Source organism: Cryptomeria japonica, chromosome 7, assembly GCF_030272615.1.
Source record: "Cryptomeria japonica chromosome 7, Sugi_1.0, whole genome shotgun sequence".
NCBI classification, from domain to species: Eukaryota; Viridiplantae; Streptophyta; class Pinopsida; order Cupressales; family Cupressaceae; genus Cryptomeria; species Cryptomeria japonica.
This window is the reverse complement of record NC_081411.1, coordinates 469,114,532-469,131,736: the sequence shown is the minus strand read 5'-3', so window position 1 is coordinate 469,131,736 and position 17,205 is coordinate 469,114,532. Positions and strand designations below refer to the sequence as shown.

Sequence of the window (17,205 nt, the reverse complement as noted above, 5' to 3'; positions counted from 1 at the left end):
ATCAACTTGTTAATTGGTTTAATGCTTTGGATTAGAAAGAAACAAACACTTTTTGAAACAATCATTTTTCAATTAAATAATTAAAATTACAGAGGGTACTGTAAAGTTGACAAGATATTTGCCTTTAACTCTTTGTCTAGTCTATATTTTAATTGCAGCCAAATAATCTTGGAATATCATTTTGTTTTTTCCTTTATTTTCTAAATGTTGGTCTTCTCATGTTACGATTTAAAATTTTCATGATTTAATTACTTGCATTTGTTTGAAACAGTATGTATGTTCTAAGTTGCAATTGTCACGAATACCGTTTTGCACAAGAGAACATATGTTTTTCAAACAATTTATTGTCATGTAATTTTTCCTTGTTTTTGGAAATTGTTTTACAAATGATTCAAGTTTTTGAATATAATTGAATGTGAAGGAGATATAATTGTATCAATTTCTTTGTCTATTTGCAAAGTCAGATTATTTAAAGTTTTATCATTTTTTTGCAGGATTACTGATGCAGAGGAAAATCTAGGTGAAAGTGAAGTACGAGAGGCACACCTTGCAAAATCTTTGTATTACATACGCATTGGTGATAAGGTGTGTAATAACTTTCCTCTATAGCTGTATGATGAGGGCTATTTCCCTGACCTTTTTGTCTTGCCTATGTTTGCTGTTCTATTAGGAAATATCTGAACTATATTGGGTTCTGCTTTGCAGGAGAAGGCTTTGGAACAAATGAAAGTCACTGAAGGCAAGACTGTTGCCGTGGGCCAGAAGATGGACTTGGTTTTCCACACCCTTCAGCTTGGGTTCTTCTTCATGGACTTTGATCTAATTTCTAAAGGAATTGACAAAGCAAAGAAGTATGTTATCCTTTTAGTAGTTGTTTCTTTTCGGATATTTTCATAAGCCTTCTTGGTCAGTCTTGTAGTAGTTAACTTTGGTAGTCTAAATGCAGTTTGTTCGATGAAGGAGGTGATTGGGAAAGGAAGAACCGATTGAAGGTGTATGAGGGCCTTTACTGTATGTCTACACGAAATTTCAAGAAAGCAGCAGAACTATTTTTAGATTCTATATCAACATTTACAACTTATGAGCTTTTCCCATATGATGTCTTCATATTCTACACTGTGTTGACCAGTATCATCTCATTGGACAGAGTCTCTCTCAAGCAAAAGGTACGTAATTCACTCAGGCATGTTCTTTTACTGTAATTGTCACAGATGATATATTGACAAATGCCATTGGGGTGACATTACAGGTTGTGGATGCACCTGAGATTTTGACTGTGATTAGCAAGATACCACATCTTTCTGATTTTCTTAACTCCCTATATGGCTGTCAGTACAAGTCATTTTTTATTGCTTTTGGTGAGTATTCATCTACCATTTTATTCTCTCGAGCTTAAGCCCAAGAAAAGCACTTCACTTTTTCTATTAATTAGATGAAATACACAAAAAAGTGTAATTTGTCATTTTGTAATTACATAACTACTTTGGAATTAGCATATACATCTAACCAAATTTACTGGATTCTCTCAGCTGGTTTAACAGATCAAATAAAACTGGATCGCTACTTGCATCCACATTTTCGGTACTACATGAGAGAGGTCCGCACTGTTGTATATTCACAGTTTCTAGAATCCTACAAAAGTGTAACTATGGAGGCCATGGCAAAAGCTTTTGGTGTCAGTGTTGATTTCATTGACACGTAAGCATTCTGAGTTATGCATGAGCTCATTGTTTTTAAACTTCATTTGATGTTGAATTGATACTTGAGAATTTGTTGATGTTCATAGTTGAAGCAGTGCTCAGATGCTGTCATCATTTTAAAAATGTTTACATGTTTTGCAGGGAGCTCTCTCGTTTCATAGCTGCAGGCAAGCTTCATTGCAAAATTGATAAAGTTGCTGGTGTTTTAGAAACCAACAGACCAGATGCCAAGAATGCTCTTTACCAGGCAACAATTAAGCAAGGAGACTTTCTTTTGAATCGTATTCAGAAGCTCTCCAGAGTAATTGACCTTTAAGCTCTGGAATGAGTTTGCTTTCAGTAGCTGCTCGAGGGTGATTTTGAAGCCTGATAGGACTTAATGAATGTTGATCATGTTCTAAATGAGTAAATGGCAACTTTTCTTTTGTCAATTCAGATTTGTGTCTAATCATTTATGGTTTTATTCTTTCATGGTTTGCAACTAGATTGGCTGGTTTTACTGAAATTTCTGTTTAGAAAGGTTTAAAAACATTGTATTTCTCTGGCAAAATACAATGATTAATTATCAAAACTATAAGTTTGAAGTTATTATTATTTATAATTAATTATGCAAATATTATTGTGAGCGAGTGAAATATTTATTAAAAAACAAAAATATGAAAAATAAAGATTATTGCTCTAAACTACATTCTGGTTGTGACTGGTGTCATCATGCTAAACAAAAATATTTGAATATTCGAGAAAGGCCTCTTTTCATTTGGCCCAACTGTCATCATGCTAAGTAAAATCTTGAAACGTAGGTGAAGGTTTTTTTACAAGGATTATTGTATTTAACTCATTTGACTCCAACTTTATTTCCAATTGTGAGCGAGGTTGGTTGACAATCCATCCTTGAAGATTGAAACTTTAGTTTCTGTGATATTTCATTTTAAGTTTAATTTCGTCAATAAACATTGACACCTGCCCAAAAAATGACTGATGCTCTATGAGGTTATGTACTTGCCTACTATCTGCATCTTGTTAAATCATAATTCTTAATTTTAAAATAAATATCATTGCTCAAACTATGAGAGATTATATGAGCAACGATGGGATAATGTGTGTGGGGTCATTTTCTTATGATTTAACTTCGCTAATCAGTCTAATTTTTGCACGTACATATCTAAATTCAATCTTAATCGTTTTTATTACTCACTTTATTATAGAGAAATAATAATAATTGTTTAACATTATATACAAATTTAAGATCAGTGTAACTACTAAGTAGTTAAGAATTGAAAATCAATGTCATGTCTCCTTTTTCTAATTTCTAATTTTGGCATTTATTAACTCAATTGTTCTTTCACGGGTTAATTGAATAAGTTAAGAGAGAATAATAAATTTAATATTTAGAAATGTTCAAATATTCTCAATATCAAAAGTACATTTAAATATCAAATTAAATTCTTAGTGGGGTGTTGGAATTTGTGCTATTATGAGAAAGTTGTTGGATGATGAATTTTAGAAAGTTTGTGCATTTACTACTAGAGGACAATCTTTGATAACTCAATGACAACTTTTGACAATTGTCAATAATTCCAAAGGAGGGAGTTTGAATTTGATTTTGCGTCATTTTGGAAAAAGTAGTTGTAGGACAATTTTTAGAAAGTTTTTGTTGTTACAAGTGGCGAAGAATCTTGGATAGGTCAATGATGACTTTTGATAATTGTCATAACCAAATTAGCAATAATTCCTAAGGAAGTTGAATTCGGGCTCCAAAATCTTGCATGTAGGATAGATACCTAATAGAGATTAATGATGAAAACCTATAAGTGTACTAAAACCTATAAGTCATGTAAAATTACTCTATTAGAATATAAAATAAGATAGAGGTCATTGTAGATATTAAAAAGAAAGATGTGGTAGTATTACATGTCTTATACTACTACTTGATAAATTAATGTACTGAAAAGATAATAGTTAATGATGAATACATTAAATCCATTAAATGTTTATGGAAAAAGTTGTAAGAAAGAGGTCATTGTAGATATATAAAATAAGATAGAGGTCATTGTAGATATTAAAAAGAAAGATGTGGTAGTATTACATGTCTTATACTACTACTTGATAAATTAATGTACTGAAAAGATAATAGTTAATGATGAATACATTAAATCTTGCATGTAGGACCTCAGTTTGGATGAAAATCCGGACTCAAAACTCTTCAAAATACTCCCAGTGGAAAATCGACCTCTGTCTGGATGAAAATCCCGACAAAAAGACGCAGTCACTTCTCACATGTAATTTTGGTCATTTGGAGGGATTTTGGATATCACTTTTCTCTTATAAATGCAGTTTTGCACGAAGATTCTTCAAGGGACGAAACCCCATTAGAGTAGACGGCTTGTGGATGAAAGACCATGAGCAGTAGGTGGTCAAAGGAAAAAAACCCTTTGTTCACAGTGGGCAGCCTCATCTAGAGTTTGCATTTGGGTTGAAGAAAGATAGGGGATTTGTTAGTTCATTCATTTCAATTTGAGTTGTTTGAAGTGGTTTAATGAGCATAGTTGCTTGTTTGTTGTTTTTGTTGAGTTATTTGTGAGGGCATTATAGTAATACGTTGTTGTTATAATATTTGTAATAGATAATAAATTGTGTATTTTTCATTTGGAAGTCAAATAGTGACATTGGTGGTGTTTTAAGTGATCTAGGTGGATTATGAGGGTGATAGTTTTGTGGGTTTGATTTATTATTTTGGGGTTTTGGGAAAGTTTAAACTGATGTTATTAATCAATTTCAGACCCGATTTTATATGATGCTCATATTAGAAAAATAAGTCTCAATAACATTCTTTGTTTGATTTGTATTGGCCTCTTTTGTTCAAGAACAACTAGCTAGTTTTGATAGTTGTTGGTATTATTTGCAGAATATATTATAAGTTTATTTTCAGATTTGAAATTATTATGAATATTGAATTGGGGACATTACAGTGGTATTAGAGCATGGTCTTGCTAGCCTATAGGTTTAATTAAGTTGTTGATTTCGAATATGGGAGAAATCTTAATGTTTAATTGAATTGGAGAATAAACTTCAAAAATTGCAAGATGGCATGAAAATTCTAGAGCAATTGGGAGAGCTAAGCCATTTGAACAAATTGAACATGGCATGCGATGTGAGGTATAAAGCTCTTGATCCTAAAAAGGTTTGTAGATGGCATACAAATTACAATTCCCTACTTGAAGAGATCAAATCTGAAATGTCTTGTCGAGAATATGTGGAACATGCAAGGAAGAGTGAACCTCAGAAAAGAGGTCAAAAAAATTACATGAATAAAGGTAATGAAGAGATGAAGAATAAATTTAAGGGAGAAGTATTGACACACCATTCTCATGGGATTGACAAATTCCTTAAGTTCCTTGAAAATGATGTTTAGGAGAGTTTAAAAAGGAAGAAAATTCTGAGCTTGCTAAGGAGGATATCAAGGAAAAAAAAAAGAAGAAATGAGGTATCCTATAGAAAGTGAAAAAGGAAGCGGCAAAAATACTCTTAGAAGACAAAATTTGTGATTTTCTTGCAAAAAGCCTTGGGATACACATCATGTTGGAATCCAAGAACACTGAGAGGGGAGAGTGAACCAGTGTTCTGCCGGTTAGAGTAATTTTAACCTTATTAACAAATCCACTTATTAACCGTTATGCTTAAAAGAAAGTAACAACAAGTAATATCATTGCAACCATATGAATCAACACCATAACACATATTTATACGTGGAAAACCTCAAAGAGGAAAAACCACGGTGGGATTGTAGACCCACAATATCTATCCACTGGCCAAATGAATAAATATTACAAGAGGGGCTTGCACATGCAGAAAGGCACATTGCCTAGAGCACACTGCTCATCATAAAAAGAGCCTCACTGACTACATATCCAAATATTGGATTACAAACAAAAACTGAACTCAGAATGTACATCTGCTATGCTGGATGAGTTCCGTTTAAAGCACTGTCTGTACCAATTATACTGAAACCTCCCTTACCGGTATCTTAGATTGCTTCCCAATCCTCTAGACCAATAATCAAGACCGATTGCAGATCTTTACATTCGCATTCTATCGATCAAGATAACATCACAAAACCTTTCACATCACTTATCTGTTATATCTCCCAAATATCCACATCATCCAAAATGACCTAACTCGGACTGACTTATATACCCATTTACATGAATAAACACAAATGCCTTATGTCGGCTTACAAACATATCACAAAAGATAAGACACATGTCGACTCAGATAAAATTTAAACATAAAACAATATGACCGTTGCCGCTTCCACACTTGCCGGATCAATCTCCTATGTCGACCTTAGAATACCGGTTCCAAGTTTGCCAGTTCCTTGAATGCCGGTGTAGTGAATGTCGGTTCCCTGATTGCCAGATCTCCCATGAAGTGTGTTTCCATCAATGACAAAACATATAACCCAGATGAGTGTCAATTGCCAACAATCTCCCCCTTTGGCATTGATGGCAACACTCATGTGAAAAATGAATCGCAGAAGTGCTGTATCGGTTCCCATCCAAAACTGATCTCCCAAAACTGATCTCAGAAGACCACTGCCCCTGATCTATACATTACTTCTTATGTCCCTAGACATTTTTCACATCTGCCTCTCCCCCTTTGACAACAATGCCAAAGGCTGGGGCAAAAAGAATAAGAAATGAAGTTCTGTACAAACCAAAATGTGATACAAACCCATTCAGAATGTAAGCGTGCAGTTCTTCCTTTGTTAGGGTTGCCGGTGTGGGCAAACTCATCTGTTTCATACATTCCCGCTCATGAAGTAACAAAGTATTTAGCCGAGGACTTACCAAACCTCTCAACTCTCTGGCCCACCAGATTAACTTGTCTTTTTCCTTCTCTAGGGCTGAAATTTCAAACTCTAAAAGAAAATTTTGACCATCAACTGTGCTGGTCAATGATTCACTACCATCAAAACTAACTACAAGTTGTTCCAACTTGTCCTTATCCTCCTTAACTTTATTATCCAGGTTTGTTGTTAGTTTTGTTGTGTTAGTGCAAGATCGGTATATTCGACTGCATTGATGAAGAGCCTCATCAATCCTTGTCATCTCATCTGTCAGCTTAGCCTCGTCGGATGTGATCATGTTATCACAAGTGACTTTCCTAGCTGCATTATACCTTTCTACCAACTGCCGGTTTGACACTTGTTGAAGAGTTTTATACTCTTTGGCAATGTGCTCAGTCAAACCTTTCAACTTACCAGATGGACTAGCTACCTGATCAATCTTGTATTCCGGTGCAAGCTGCTGCAAAATAGGAATAGCTTGCTCAATAACCTGCTTATCTTTGGACCCTTCCTTCCTTAATTTCTAAGCTGCAACAAACATCAATTCAAAGATGCTCAGCTGCTTAATGTTCTTATTTCCAAGACGACCAAAATCTTCTTGACTGGATGAGTCAAGTGCCAATAATGAGGGACCAACAGTCGGTGAAGGTGCCGGTACGTAGACTTCAATCTGATCAACCTGACCTTCTGCCTTCTAATCTAATTTATCCTTTATCTCCTCAGCATCGGTGGCTTCGCCACGTGGTGCAGTTATTTCCACTGTCTCAACCTCACGAACTTCAACTGTATCAACATCAATTATTGAAGGATTATCTACTGGTTTATTGATCTCAACATCCTGTACAAGTGTAACTGTCGGAGGAATGTCCTCAGATGTTTTTCGTTCCAAAACCGGTGGATCTCCACCTAGTATACCTTTGCCTTTAGCATCAACCGAGATGTCTAGAATGTCAGACTTAGGCGGAATATCCACTGATGTAAAGAAACCTGGTTTATCCACAAAGAATTTAACCCAAGCCTCATGACTTTCTTTCACAATCTCATTTACTCTTTCCACCATAGGACTTATATGCTGATGTCTACTCTAGAATATTATTTTATTAGCAAACTCTAGACATTGCTACATCTCTTCATTAGTTATAGCACCACAAATAGTTAATAATTCCCAAATCTTAATATGCTTATCCTCCTCAATATGCGATAACCTCCTAGCATCTAACTTATTATACAAATCTGCTTCTATTTGAGTCTCAATTTCAATTAAAGCTTTCTTATATATGTCTAAATATAACAAAATTGATTCCTCAATCTCCTTTTGTTCCTTATCATCCATATCATCATGATAGTGCTGTATGTTACTCAAAATACCATCCTTTGTGATCTGATCAATCAATTTAGCAACAGAAAGAGGAGCAATAACCTTTACACTTTTACCAGATTCAAGAGAAATATCTAAATCTGATTTCTTCTTCTTACCGGGGGTGGGAGTAGACTCCTTGGCCGGTTTCCTTTTCTCAGTAGGCTTCCTCTCCTTCAAAATTTTCTTCTGAGTTGCTAGAGGAGTGACTGTGGATTTTTGCAGCTTTCCTTCCTCGGGCTTCTTCCTATGGATCCTCATATAGATCTTAGGAATCTTCAGGATTTCTTCCTCAGTCTCAGAACCAGATTTAACAGGAGCAATAAATGTCTTCCTCTTAGATAGACCCTTACTGGTTCCTATTACCGGAGAAGCCTGAACAACTGCCGGAGGAGATGTCTTTGCCAAACCAATGATTTTTTTTGATTTCAGAGGACATCTTCTGGACAACCTGTCCAACCTTCTTGATTTGCTCTTCCCTTTTCTTCTTGTTGAAACTAATCTTCACCTCAACTTTCTTCTGCTTAGTTGTTCCAAATGTTTTTTCCTTCTCATCAACTGTGGCATCTATAAGCATCTTGGCATAAAGGTCCAACATCTGTGCATCAACCTCATAGCCCATCTCAGTAACCCAAATAGTCCTAGGTTGCACTGCCTCCATCAAAGTTTCATCCTTTTTCACCATCAAGCATATGTTGGTAGAGTTATTATCAACAATATGCTTAGGGATCCTTTCCCTCTTCTTCATAGCTTTCTAAATGCCTTGAAATAACCCCACAAAATATAGTCTCTATCCTATCCCAAGATTCTCAATGCATCCTTGATCTGTTTACCCACTGGTATATCAAAGGCCCATTGCCTCTTATCGGATCCCGATATCTCATTCAAAAAGAAAAGCATTAAACAGACAATGAAATTTCCATACCAGAATGTACCTTTCTTATCTCCCTTAATCTTTCCCAAATTAGAAATCAACTCATCACACATCCACTGACAAAGATCATATTTCTCATTTTCTTTCATCATCTTGTGTGCTAAAAAAATACAGGAACTGGAAATAGAGTTCAAGCGGTTTGATTGAGTTACCTTGTATCCAATTACCATGCTTGCAAATTGAACAATTTTATCTCTGAAAGTGCTAATCCGCATCGACCTGTTGTCAGAGGTGGCACCGGTTAGCCTTTTCACCTCATTGTTCGAAATCTTTCTCCTACTCAGTGTCTGTCCGACTTGGGGTAAGCCGGTGATAGCACAAATCGACTCCTTGGTGATTTTATAGGGCCGATCAAGACACATGAACTCACCATGGACTCGGCTCAGCACATATCGAGTCATCTCATCCTCCAACTCGGGCATCTCTAGAATGTTAGTGAAACCTTGTTCCTTCAGAATTTGAAATTCAGATTTAATTAATCCATACTTGTTTAGCAAAGTAGATAGATACATTGATTTAATCTCTGATGAACCCAAATCCTCCAGAGTGCAATCAATATATGCTCTCACATCTTCAACATAAAGAACTCTGCCGAGAACCCTAGAAAATGCGTCGAAAGAGTCATCAACCTTTGCAATTTGAGGGCATTGTTTGAATTCTGGACGTGGACGATCCTTAATATCCACCACAATAGGGACAACCACATCTGCTGGAGCGGGAGCAATTCTAGAAGCCATTCCGATTTCAGGAAAACTAGCATGAAAATAGAGAAAATGCCTCACAACCAAAGCCGATGAAAACCTTTGATAAATCCGCACAGAGAATACTGGAAATCGTTGGAAAACGCTCTTACTTCCCTTGATCGCCTAAAAATTTCTCTACTTCACTTTGAGTGTCATGTGATAAAAAATGAAGCTACTTATCCCTTTTAATCTACAAAACCCTAATTTCCCATTGATATTAATGCATGCCGACATATGATACTGGATACAAAATCCATTATCTCAGCGCCGGTGAATCTCCAGACTGTCTTCACCAGGATGTAAAACAAGCTTTCAGACCTCTACCGGGGGCAATGCAGGATCTGTCATTAATTTTCCTCTCCCTAAGACTAAAGCCTTAGTTACCAGATAAGTTTCCTGCCGGTGCAGGAACGTTTTGCTGTGCCAATTGAGTAACTAGAGAATTTATCTCTGCCAATTGATCTTCAGACTTCCCAATCCACTGTTTAGCATGAGCCTACCGGATCTCATCAACCTTTTTCTTTCCTTTCTCATTTGATGTGTCATTCCCTTCCGATGTATTCTTTCTTTTGCAATATTTGGCAATATGTCCTATTTTGTTGCATGCATAGCAAGTAACATTGTTCTTTTAAATTGCCTTTTTGAGTCCTTGACCATTCTTCGACCTACATTGGTTAGCCATATGTCCAAACTTTCCACATGTTTGACGTCTCACATTCATTCTACAATCTTCTATTTTATGACCATACTTATTACACTTTGAACACTGACCGAGAACAACATTATTATTCTGATTTGCTCTATTTTTGCATTGACTTTCTCTATGACTAAACTTATTACAAACAAAGCATCTACCATTAAATTTATGTGCATTGGGTGCCTTATCAGTGATTTCTAATTCTGGTTGTCTGGTGGATTCCCCTGATTTGCAGTATCGAAGCTTTCTCCATGCTCAAATCCAAGACCTCTAGTGTCTCCAGTGTCTCTTTGATCCTTCAATAATTTATCAAGCCTTGCAGAACTGACCCTGAAATTTTCTTTGTATTCATTTGCAGCATCCATATCACTTCTTAGGATTGACATCATTCTTTCCAACTCTTGCTCATTGTTCTGTGATTGCACCAACTTATTTCTCAACATATCATTCTCATACACCAACCTAATGCATTCCTTAGATCTGTCTTTCAACGACATAGCAAGATTTTCTTCATTCTTCTTCTGATCTTCAATCTCCTTGGACATCCTCATAGTCATGGCTTGCATTTCATTCTTCAAGACACCATTCTCCTGACTCAACTTCTAACATAATTTCTTAAGGGTATTCTTTTCTTCATCATCCGGATTTTGTAAAAGTTCCTCCCTTTTAGCTTGAGCAGATGATAACCTCTCCTGTAGGGTAAGAATGAATTCCTTTGCAAAATTCAACTCATCTTGCAGCTTCAATTTCTTCAACCTTTCCACATCATAGTCCTCAAGTGCTACTTCAAGTTCCTTCTGTAGACTCATCTCCATGGATTCCGGAATCAGGATCTTCCTCAAGCTGTTAGACTTATTCTGAGGCACAAGGCTCTAATACCAATTCTTAGAATCCAAGAACACTGAGAGAGGGGGGTGAATTAGTGTTCTGTTGATTAGAGTAATTTTAACCTTATTAACAAATCCACTTATTAATCGATATGCATAAAAGAAAGTAACATCAAGTAATATCAATGCAACCACATGAATCAACACCATAACATAGATATTTATACGTGGAAAACCTCAAAGAGGAAAAACCGTGGTGGGATTGGAGACCCACAATATCTATCCACTGGCCAAATGAATACATATTACAAGAGAGGCCTGCACATGCAGAAAGACACACTGCCTAGAGCACATTGCATGAGTTCCGGTTAAAACACTGTCTGGATTGGTTATACTGTAACCTCCCTTACTGGTATCTTACATTGCTTTTCAATCCTCTAGACCAATAATCAAGACCGATTGCAGATCTTTACATTCACATTCTATCGATCAAGATAACATCACAAAACCTTTCGCATCACTTATCTGTTATATCTCCCATATATCCACATCATCCAAAATGACCTAACCCGGACTGACTTATTTACCCATTTACAAGAATAAACACAAATGCCTTATGTCGTCTTACAAACATATCACAAAAGATAAGGCACATGTCGACCCAGATAAAATATAAACATAAAACAATATGACCATTGCCGCTTCCACACTTGCCGAATCAATCTTCTATGTCGGCCTTAGAATACCGATTCCCTGAATACCGGTGTAGTGAATGCCAGTTACGTTGATTTCTGTATCTCCCATGAAGTGTGTTGCCACCAATGACAACACATATAACCCGAATGAGTGTCAATTGCCAACACATCATAGATGTTAGAGAAGGGTTGAGGTAAAGCTAGAGAAAGAATTAGAAGACATAGAAAAGAAGACCTTAGTACCATAAGAGGTGATGGTTACAACAAAACCACAAAAGATCAACAAAGGGAAGCTCGAATCGGAGCTGCAACTAGATCCAAAAGAGGTAAAGGAACCTACCTTGGATGTCCCAAATATAGACTCCTTAATACATATTTATGTCTTACAAACTTTACCACATGAAGAAAATATTTGTAGCAATGAGAACATTTTAAAATGAGTTTTTCATATTGAAGAAAAAGATTTAAAAATAGAAGATAATATTCCAATGATTTTCAATAGTGTTCAAGAAACACCTATCAATATTTATCCCATGGAAAAGATGACACCATCAATATGTGAGAATGGTCTACAAATTAACTATGCCAGTAGATGTGAATATGTGAAGGATATTTTAGTTGATGATGTTCACTTTGATAATACTATTGCAAATCTTTCAAGGATGTTCAAATCAGCAATAGAAGGTAAGAGGATTAATCATTTCTTTGATTGCAGTTCAAGGAATAATGAGGATAATAGTACAGAAGAGTTATTGCACCGTCTTGGTTCCACATTATTGCATGGTATCTATCATCGTGAGAAGCATTCTAACAATGCAAAAAAGATGAGGAGTGCGAAGTAGAATGAAAATCCTTTCTCTCAACTTCAAAATATCTCATGGATGATGTTATGGGATCTTGGCGTTTCAACTAAATCTAGCATACAGGTTGCAAATAAAAATCCTTTGGTAATTGAAAGAGTTTTATTAACTTTTAATGATGGCATGTGTCAACAAAACAATGATAATGTCAATAAAGAAAGAGATTTACTTGTTAGATTTGAGGGTTTCAAGATGAAGGAATGTGCCCCATCCTCTATAATCTCAAAGGGTGATCTATTGGTTGAATTTCATAGTAGCATCATGGATAGGCATGCATTTGAAGAAAATATTTGGAGTTACAAGGATATACATGTTGAGGGTATTCCTACCTCATCAAAGGAGGTTGAGCTCATTGTTGGCAATCTAAGGTCTGTAGTTAATGATCAAATTTCATATCCATTTCTTCCTCTTATGTCACCACATAAATCTATTCATCTTGGAAAGCATGCTAACAAGGGTGATAGAGTAAGGACTATAACTCTCAGTATAGGGCATGGGGAATCTTTGCTTCAAATTCAATGTTGTTTTTACATATGGGTTCCTAATGATCTTTTGAGGTTCTAAATGGATACATGCCTTGATACAATTACCGAGTTATTCATCTCTCACATTTGGAGTAAAAGGAAATTTGTTGAATTTGTTGTACATTCTAATTGCCTTGTGAAGAGTCAATGTTCACAACTTGCAGATAACTCATGAAAACAAAGTATCATGATTGAAGAAAAAACTATGGGTGATGGACAAATGGAGATAGTCACATTAAGGTGTTTGTTGTTAGATGATGGTAAGGATAAGAGGAATTCTTACATTGGACAAGCTGTTAGTGTATCGAGTTGCTAGTTTTAGAGAACATGTGTACCGTTTCAGGTTGTGGTAAGAACTATAGTCTTTATTTTAATATTTAGATGTTTCCAAATAAGCATAGAACAATCTTCAATAACATGTCCCTAGGATCACCACAAGATAGAGGATTCAACATTCTATGAAGTTCAAAACTAATTTGTATCAGGAATTTACATGGGAGATTGAAATTGCCTACTTCAATCAAGTTATAATGAGGAGTAAGTTGTTGGTTTTGAAATGTTATACAAGAGTGCAGATTTTTATGGAGAGGTTTTCCATTATTGAATGGTTGATTCAATCTTTCATATAGCTGGCATTTCTGGTTTACTATTGTTTCCATATGATAATGCTGATTATAACATTTATTGATTTTGGATGACTGATTGCAATCATGTGCATTTACATACAAGATGATATGATCACATTCATGAGTATTGCTACCTATAATATAATGGGAATCCTAGTCATGGAAAAGAATATTTTTCAGTCTATGACTACTTATGGAGAGTTCTCAATCTATAAATTGTTGTCCACCTATTTTACAAGGGACATGCCGACAGGTGTTTTGGCACACTCACCAACAGGCAGGTAGAACATGAATTCACACACCACCTCTCCTAAAAAGAAATCAATCTCAAAAGATTGATAACTCCAAGGTCTCTGTAGTTGGGTCATGATGGTGTTGGGTAACTCGGTGGTTGACGTAGATGTACTTGTTAAGGGGCCTGCCGATTCATAACTTTCTGATTTATTTGCATAAGTTAGGAAACTAAAACTAAATCTAAACTAACCAACGAGAAAGAAACAACAAAAGAGAAAGGGAATGCAAGAAGATGATAAACATATGACATTCAATCCATCTAAAAATATCAACTAAACCTTGAGGAAAGCATAACATTCATACATCAACATGTAAATCAACAATTTAACATACCAATGAAGCTAGATTCGATGGAAATAAAGACTAAACCACATTGACATTAACATCAATCAGAATATGCATGCACAAATTCAAGCAATGCAAACATGGCTCTCTCCTAATTCAGGAAGTTAAATCAGATAAAAAGATATCAGACATTCATCATATGAAAAGAAAACATCTGAAAGAAACATGAAATTGCATTAGAGTTTATAAATTCACCTTCGAATGAGGCACTCGTCCAACATATTTAACACATCAAAACTTCTAATTTCTGCCTTCAATCAAATTGTTCTCAGCTACATTAACATGAAAATGCAATGAAGGATAATCTGGAATGACCTTCAGCCAGTTTCCAAAAACTTTCTAGCTACTAAGCTATTCCTAATTTTGAAAGGTCTAATTTTTGAGTATCTAACCCCTTACAATGAACATTCAGCTCCAATTTATAGATATTTCCCCAATTTAGAAACATCAGATCGATTCTCAATTTGTGCATGTAAGCACTCTAGAAAAAGGAAAATTCTCATTTGCAACTCAAGATTGACTCGAGTTGATGATGCAAACTTGTCTTTAAAACAAAAACTAACTTGTCTTTAAAACAAAAACCTTCTGATTTTGACGTTGAGCTTTCTTTTGGTTTGACTCCAATTTGACTTTTGTTCCAACTTTGCCTCCTCTCCACTTCCTTTATATCCTTTGTACTCCCAAAATCTCTCTCTTCAAATCATTTCACCTCCGACAAAGAGAAAAGAAATTTAGATATATGCCTTTCTTTAAAAATAATTTAAACTATTATTGAAAGCACTTTAAAGGAATCTTAAACCTTTTTGTTTGAAGCATTTCAATTTAAAGTTATGAACTCCATTAAAAGAGGGAAATAAAGTCTATTTCAAAGGAAAGGAGGAAACATGGGCTTGGATTAATATTCCCGTAATGGACTCCTTTCGTATATATCGCTCCCTTCATCAATATATCAGCACGTGAATGATCTCATTTTTCATGGTTTACAACCCGATCTTCATGTTCCAGAGAGAATGCGTTTCTTAAAATCATAATTGCAAATGTGGCTGATGATTTTCATTGCATATCGATCCAACATGAAAGATGCTCATTATACCTCAGATTATAGGCATTAGTACTGCACATCTTATTTACCTTTCATCGCCCTTGTTTCAAATTTGAATGATCATGACAGTCATACTCATGTTGTAGATTCTTTCCTTCATAAGTAAATTGCCTTTTACTCACAAAGGTTTAGCCTAAATCATGTTTGGTGATTGTGTCTTTTTCTTCATTTCTTTGTCCTAGCGTTGGCAACTTCTTTCGCGTTACTTGCTTCACCAACCATTTTTCGGTATGCCCTAACATTCATCATTGCGCCTTCCCTGCACCTTTGATCCACATCGCTTTGAATTCTTTTCAACGCAGTATGCAGGTCATTTTATCGCTTGCTTTAGTATGTTGTGATATTGTTGCCTGTTGCCCGTAGTTGTCCTTGGTGACAAAAAAGTGTCATTTAATTGGTCGGGTTATCAGCTGTTTGTTATATATCTGCAAAATATGAAGTGGGCCCTCTTATTGCGGTCACGTGAGAATGAGTTGGCATTTTTTAATTAAAGTATCTTTGGTTTATTTTTGACGATGCGGATTTCAAACCAGTTTTAAAAAGCAAACAGTATTTTGTTTAAAGTAAAATTAAACTCTCTCAACATTATGTCTCCGTTTGAGTTCTTTCTTGAACCCTAACTTGTGTTGCCGGCACGATAGAGGTGAAGGAAGTTAATATGCTCTGTTTTTGTAAAATCTTGATGTGGGTGTCAGACAAAATAAGCGATAAGTTGGAATTTTTCAGATGGTGGATTTTGTGGCCGATTTCATGGGGATTTGTACAGGTTTCTTACCATCAATCTCTCACGTTTCTATCTTCATACTACAGGTAATATCGTGCAATTTTATACTTGTTCTTTGGTCAAATGAAATGAAACGAAAAACAATTTCTGGTAATTTCATGCAACTGAAAAATTGTTTTTTCTTGGTAGCTTCAGTTTGTTTTGTTTTTTTCAAAACCCGTTAGGGTTTGGTAATCCTTTACGAGGGTTACTCTTGAAGATTTTCTGTTAAAAACAAAATACAATTTTTTTTGTGTTTCCGTGTATTTAAAAGAGATATAGAAGGAAATTCGTTTCAGTTCATCGCGCTCTTCCGGATCAGATGGAAGACCCAGTTTTTGTTACAAAGAACAGTTTTGTTGATGACAACTCTAACTAGGGTTGGGTAACTTCTTTTTGAGGGTTACATTTGAAGTTCTGTTGGGTAACTTCTTTTTGAGGGTTACATTTGAAGTTCTCTGTGATAAAAATGAGGATCAGATGAGAAGTTTTTCTGAAGAAGGGGAAAAAGAAAAGAAAAGAGGACTAGAAATTGATACACATGTTTTTTTTTAACTGTATACATACAGCAGTTGCAGGAATATACAGTGACACATTTTTTTTTGAAAACAAAAAGGGAACTCTGATCTTGTTACAGAGTATCTTGTGTTTCTGGTTATCGTGGAGACTGAGAATATTTGTGTAATCCGGAGATCAAGCTTACTGTCTCTGATGTTGATATATTGAAGTGTTTTGGAACCATAGTCAGATTTTTATTATACTTGTTCCAACCAGTGATAATCTTGTGATTTCTTTCATAAAATGACAAGGTTACCATTGTCTGGAACTTGAGTTAATATTCTACTTTATAAAAGGCATAGGGGTGGGTGCTCCTTGAAGCTTTGTGGCTTCT

The 17,205-nt window shown here is 35.5% G+C and overlaps 1 protein-coding gene across 1 annotated transcript in view; it reads left to right on the top strand.

Annotated features, from left to right (window-relative positions):
- The window catches only part of LOC131065723 (26S proteasome non-ATPase regulatory subunit 6 homolog), a 30,488-nt gene extending 28,357 nt beyond the window's left edge, over positions 1–2,131 (top strand). The window contains exons 3-8 of the mRNA XM_058000331.2: positions 495–585; positions 706–851; positions 947–1,166; positions 1,250–1,358; positions 1,530–1,698; positions 1,842–2,131. Coding sequence (XP_057856314.1) covers positions 495–585; positions 706–851; positions 947–1,166; positions 1,250–1,358; positions 1,530–1,698; positions 1,842–2,016 — 910 coding nt within the window. The 3' untranslated portion in view covers positions 2,017–2,131. The remainder of the gene's footprint in view (positions 1–494; positions 586–705; positions 852–946; positions 1,167–1,249; positions 1,359–1,529; positions 1,699–1,841) is intronic.
- The last annotated feature ends 15,074 nt before the right edge of the window (positions 2,132–17,205 follow it).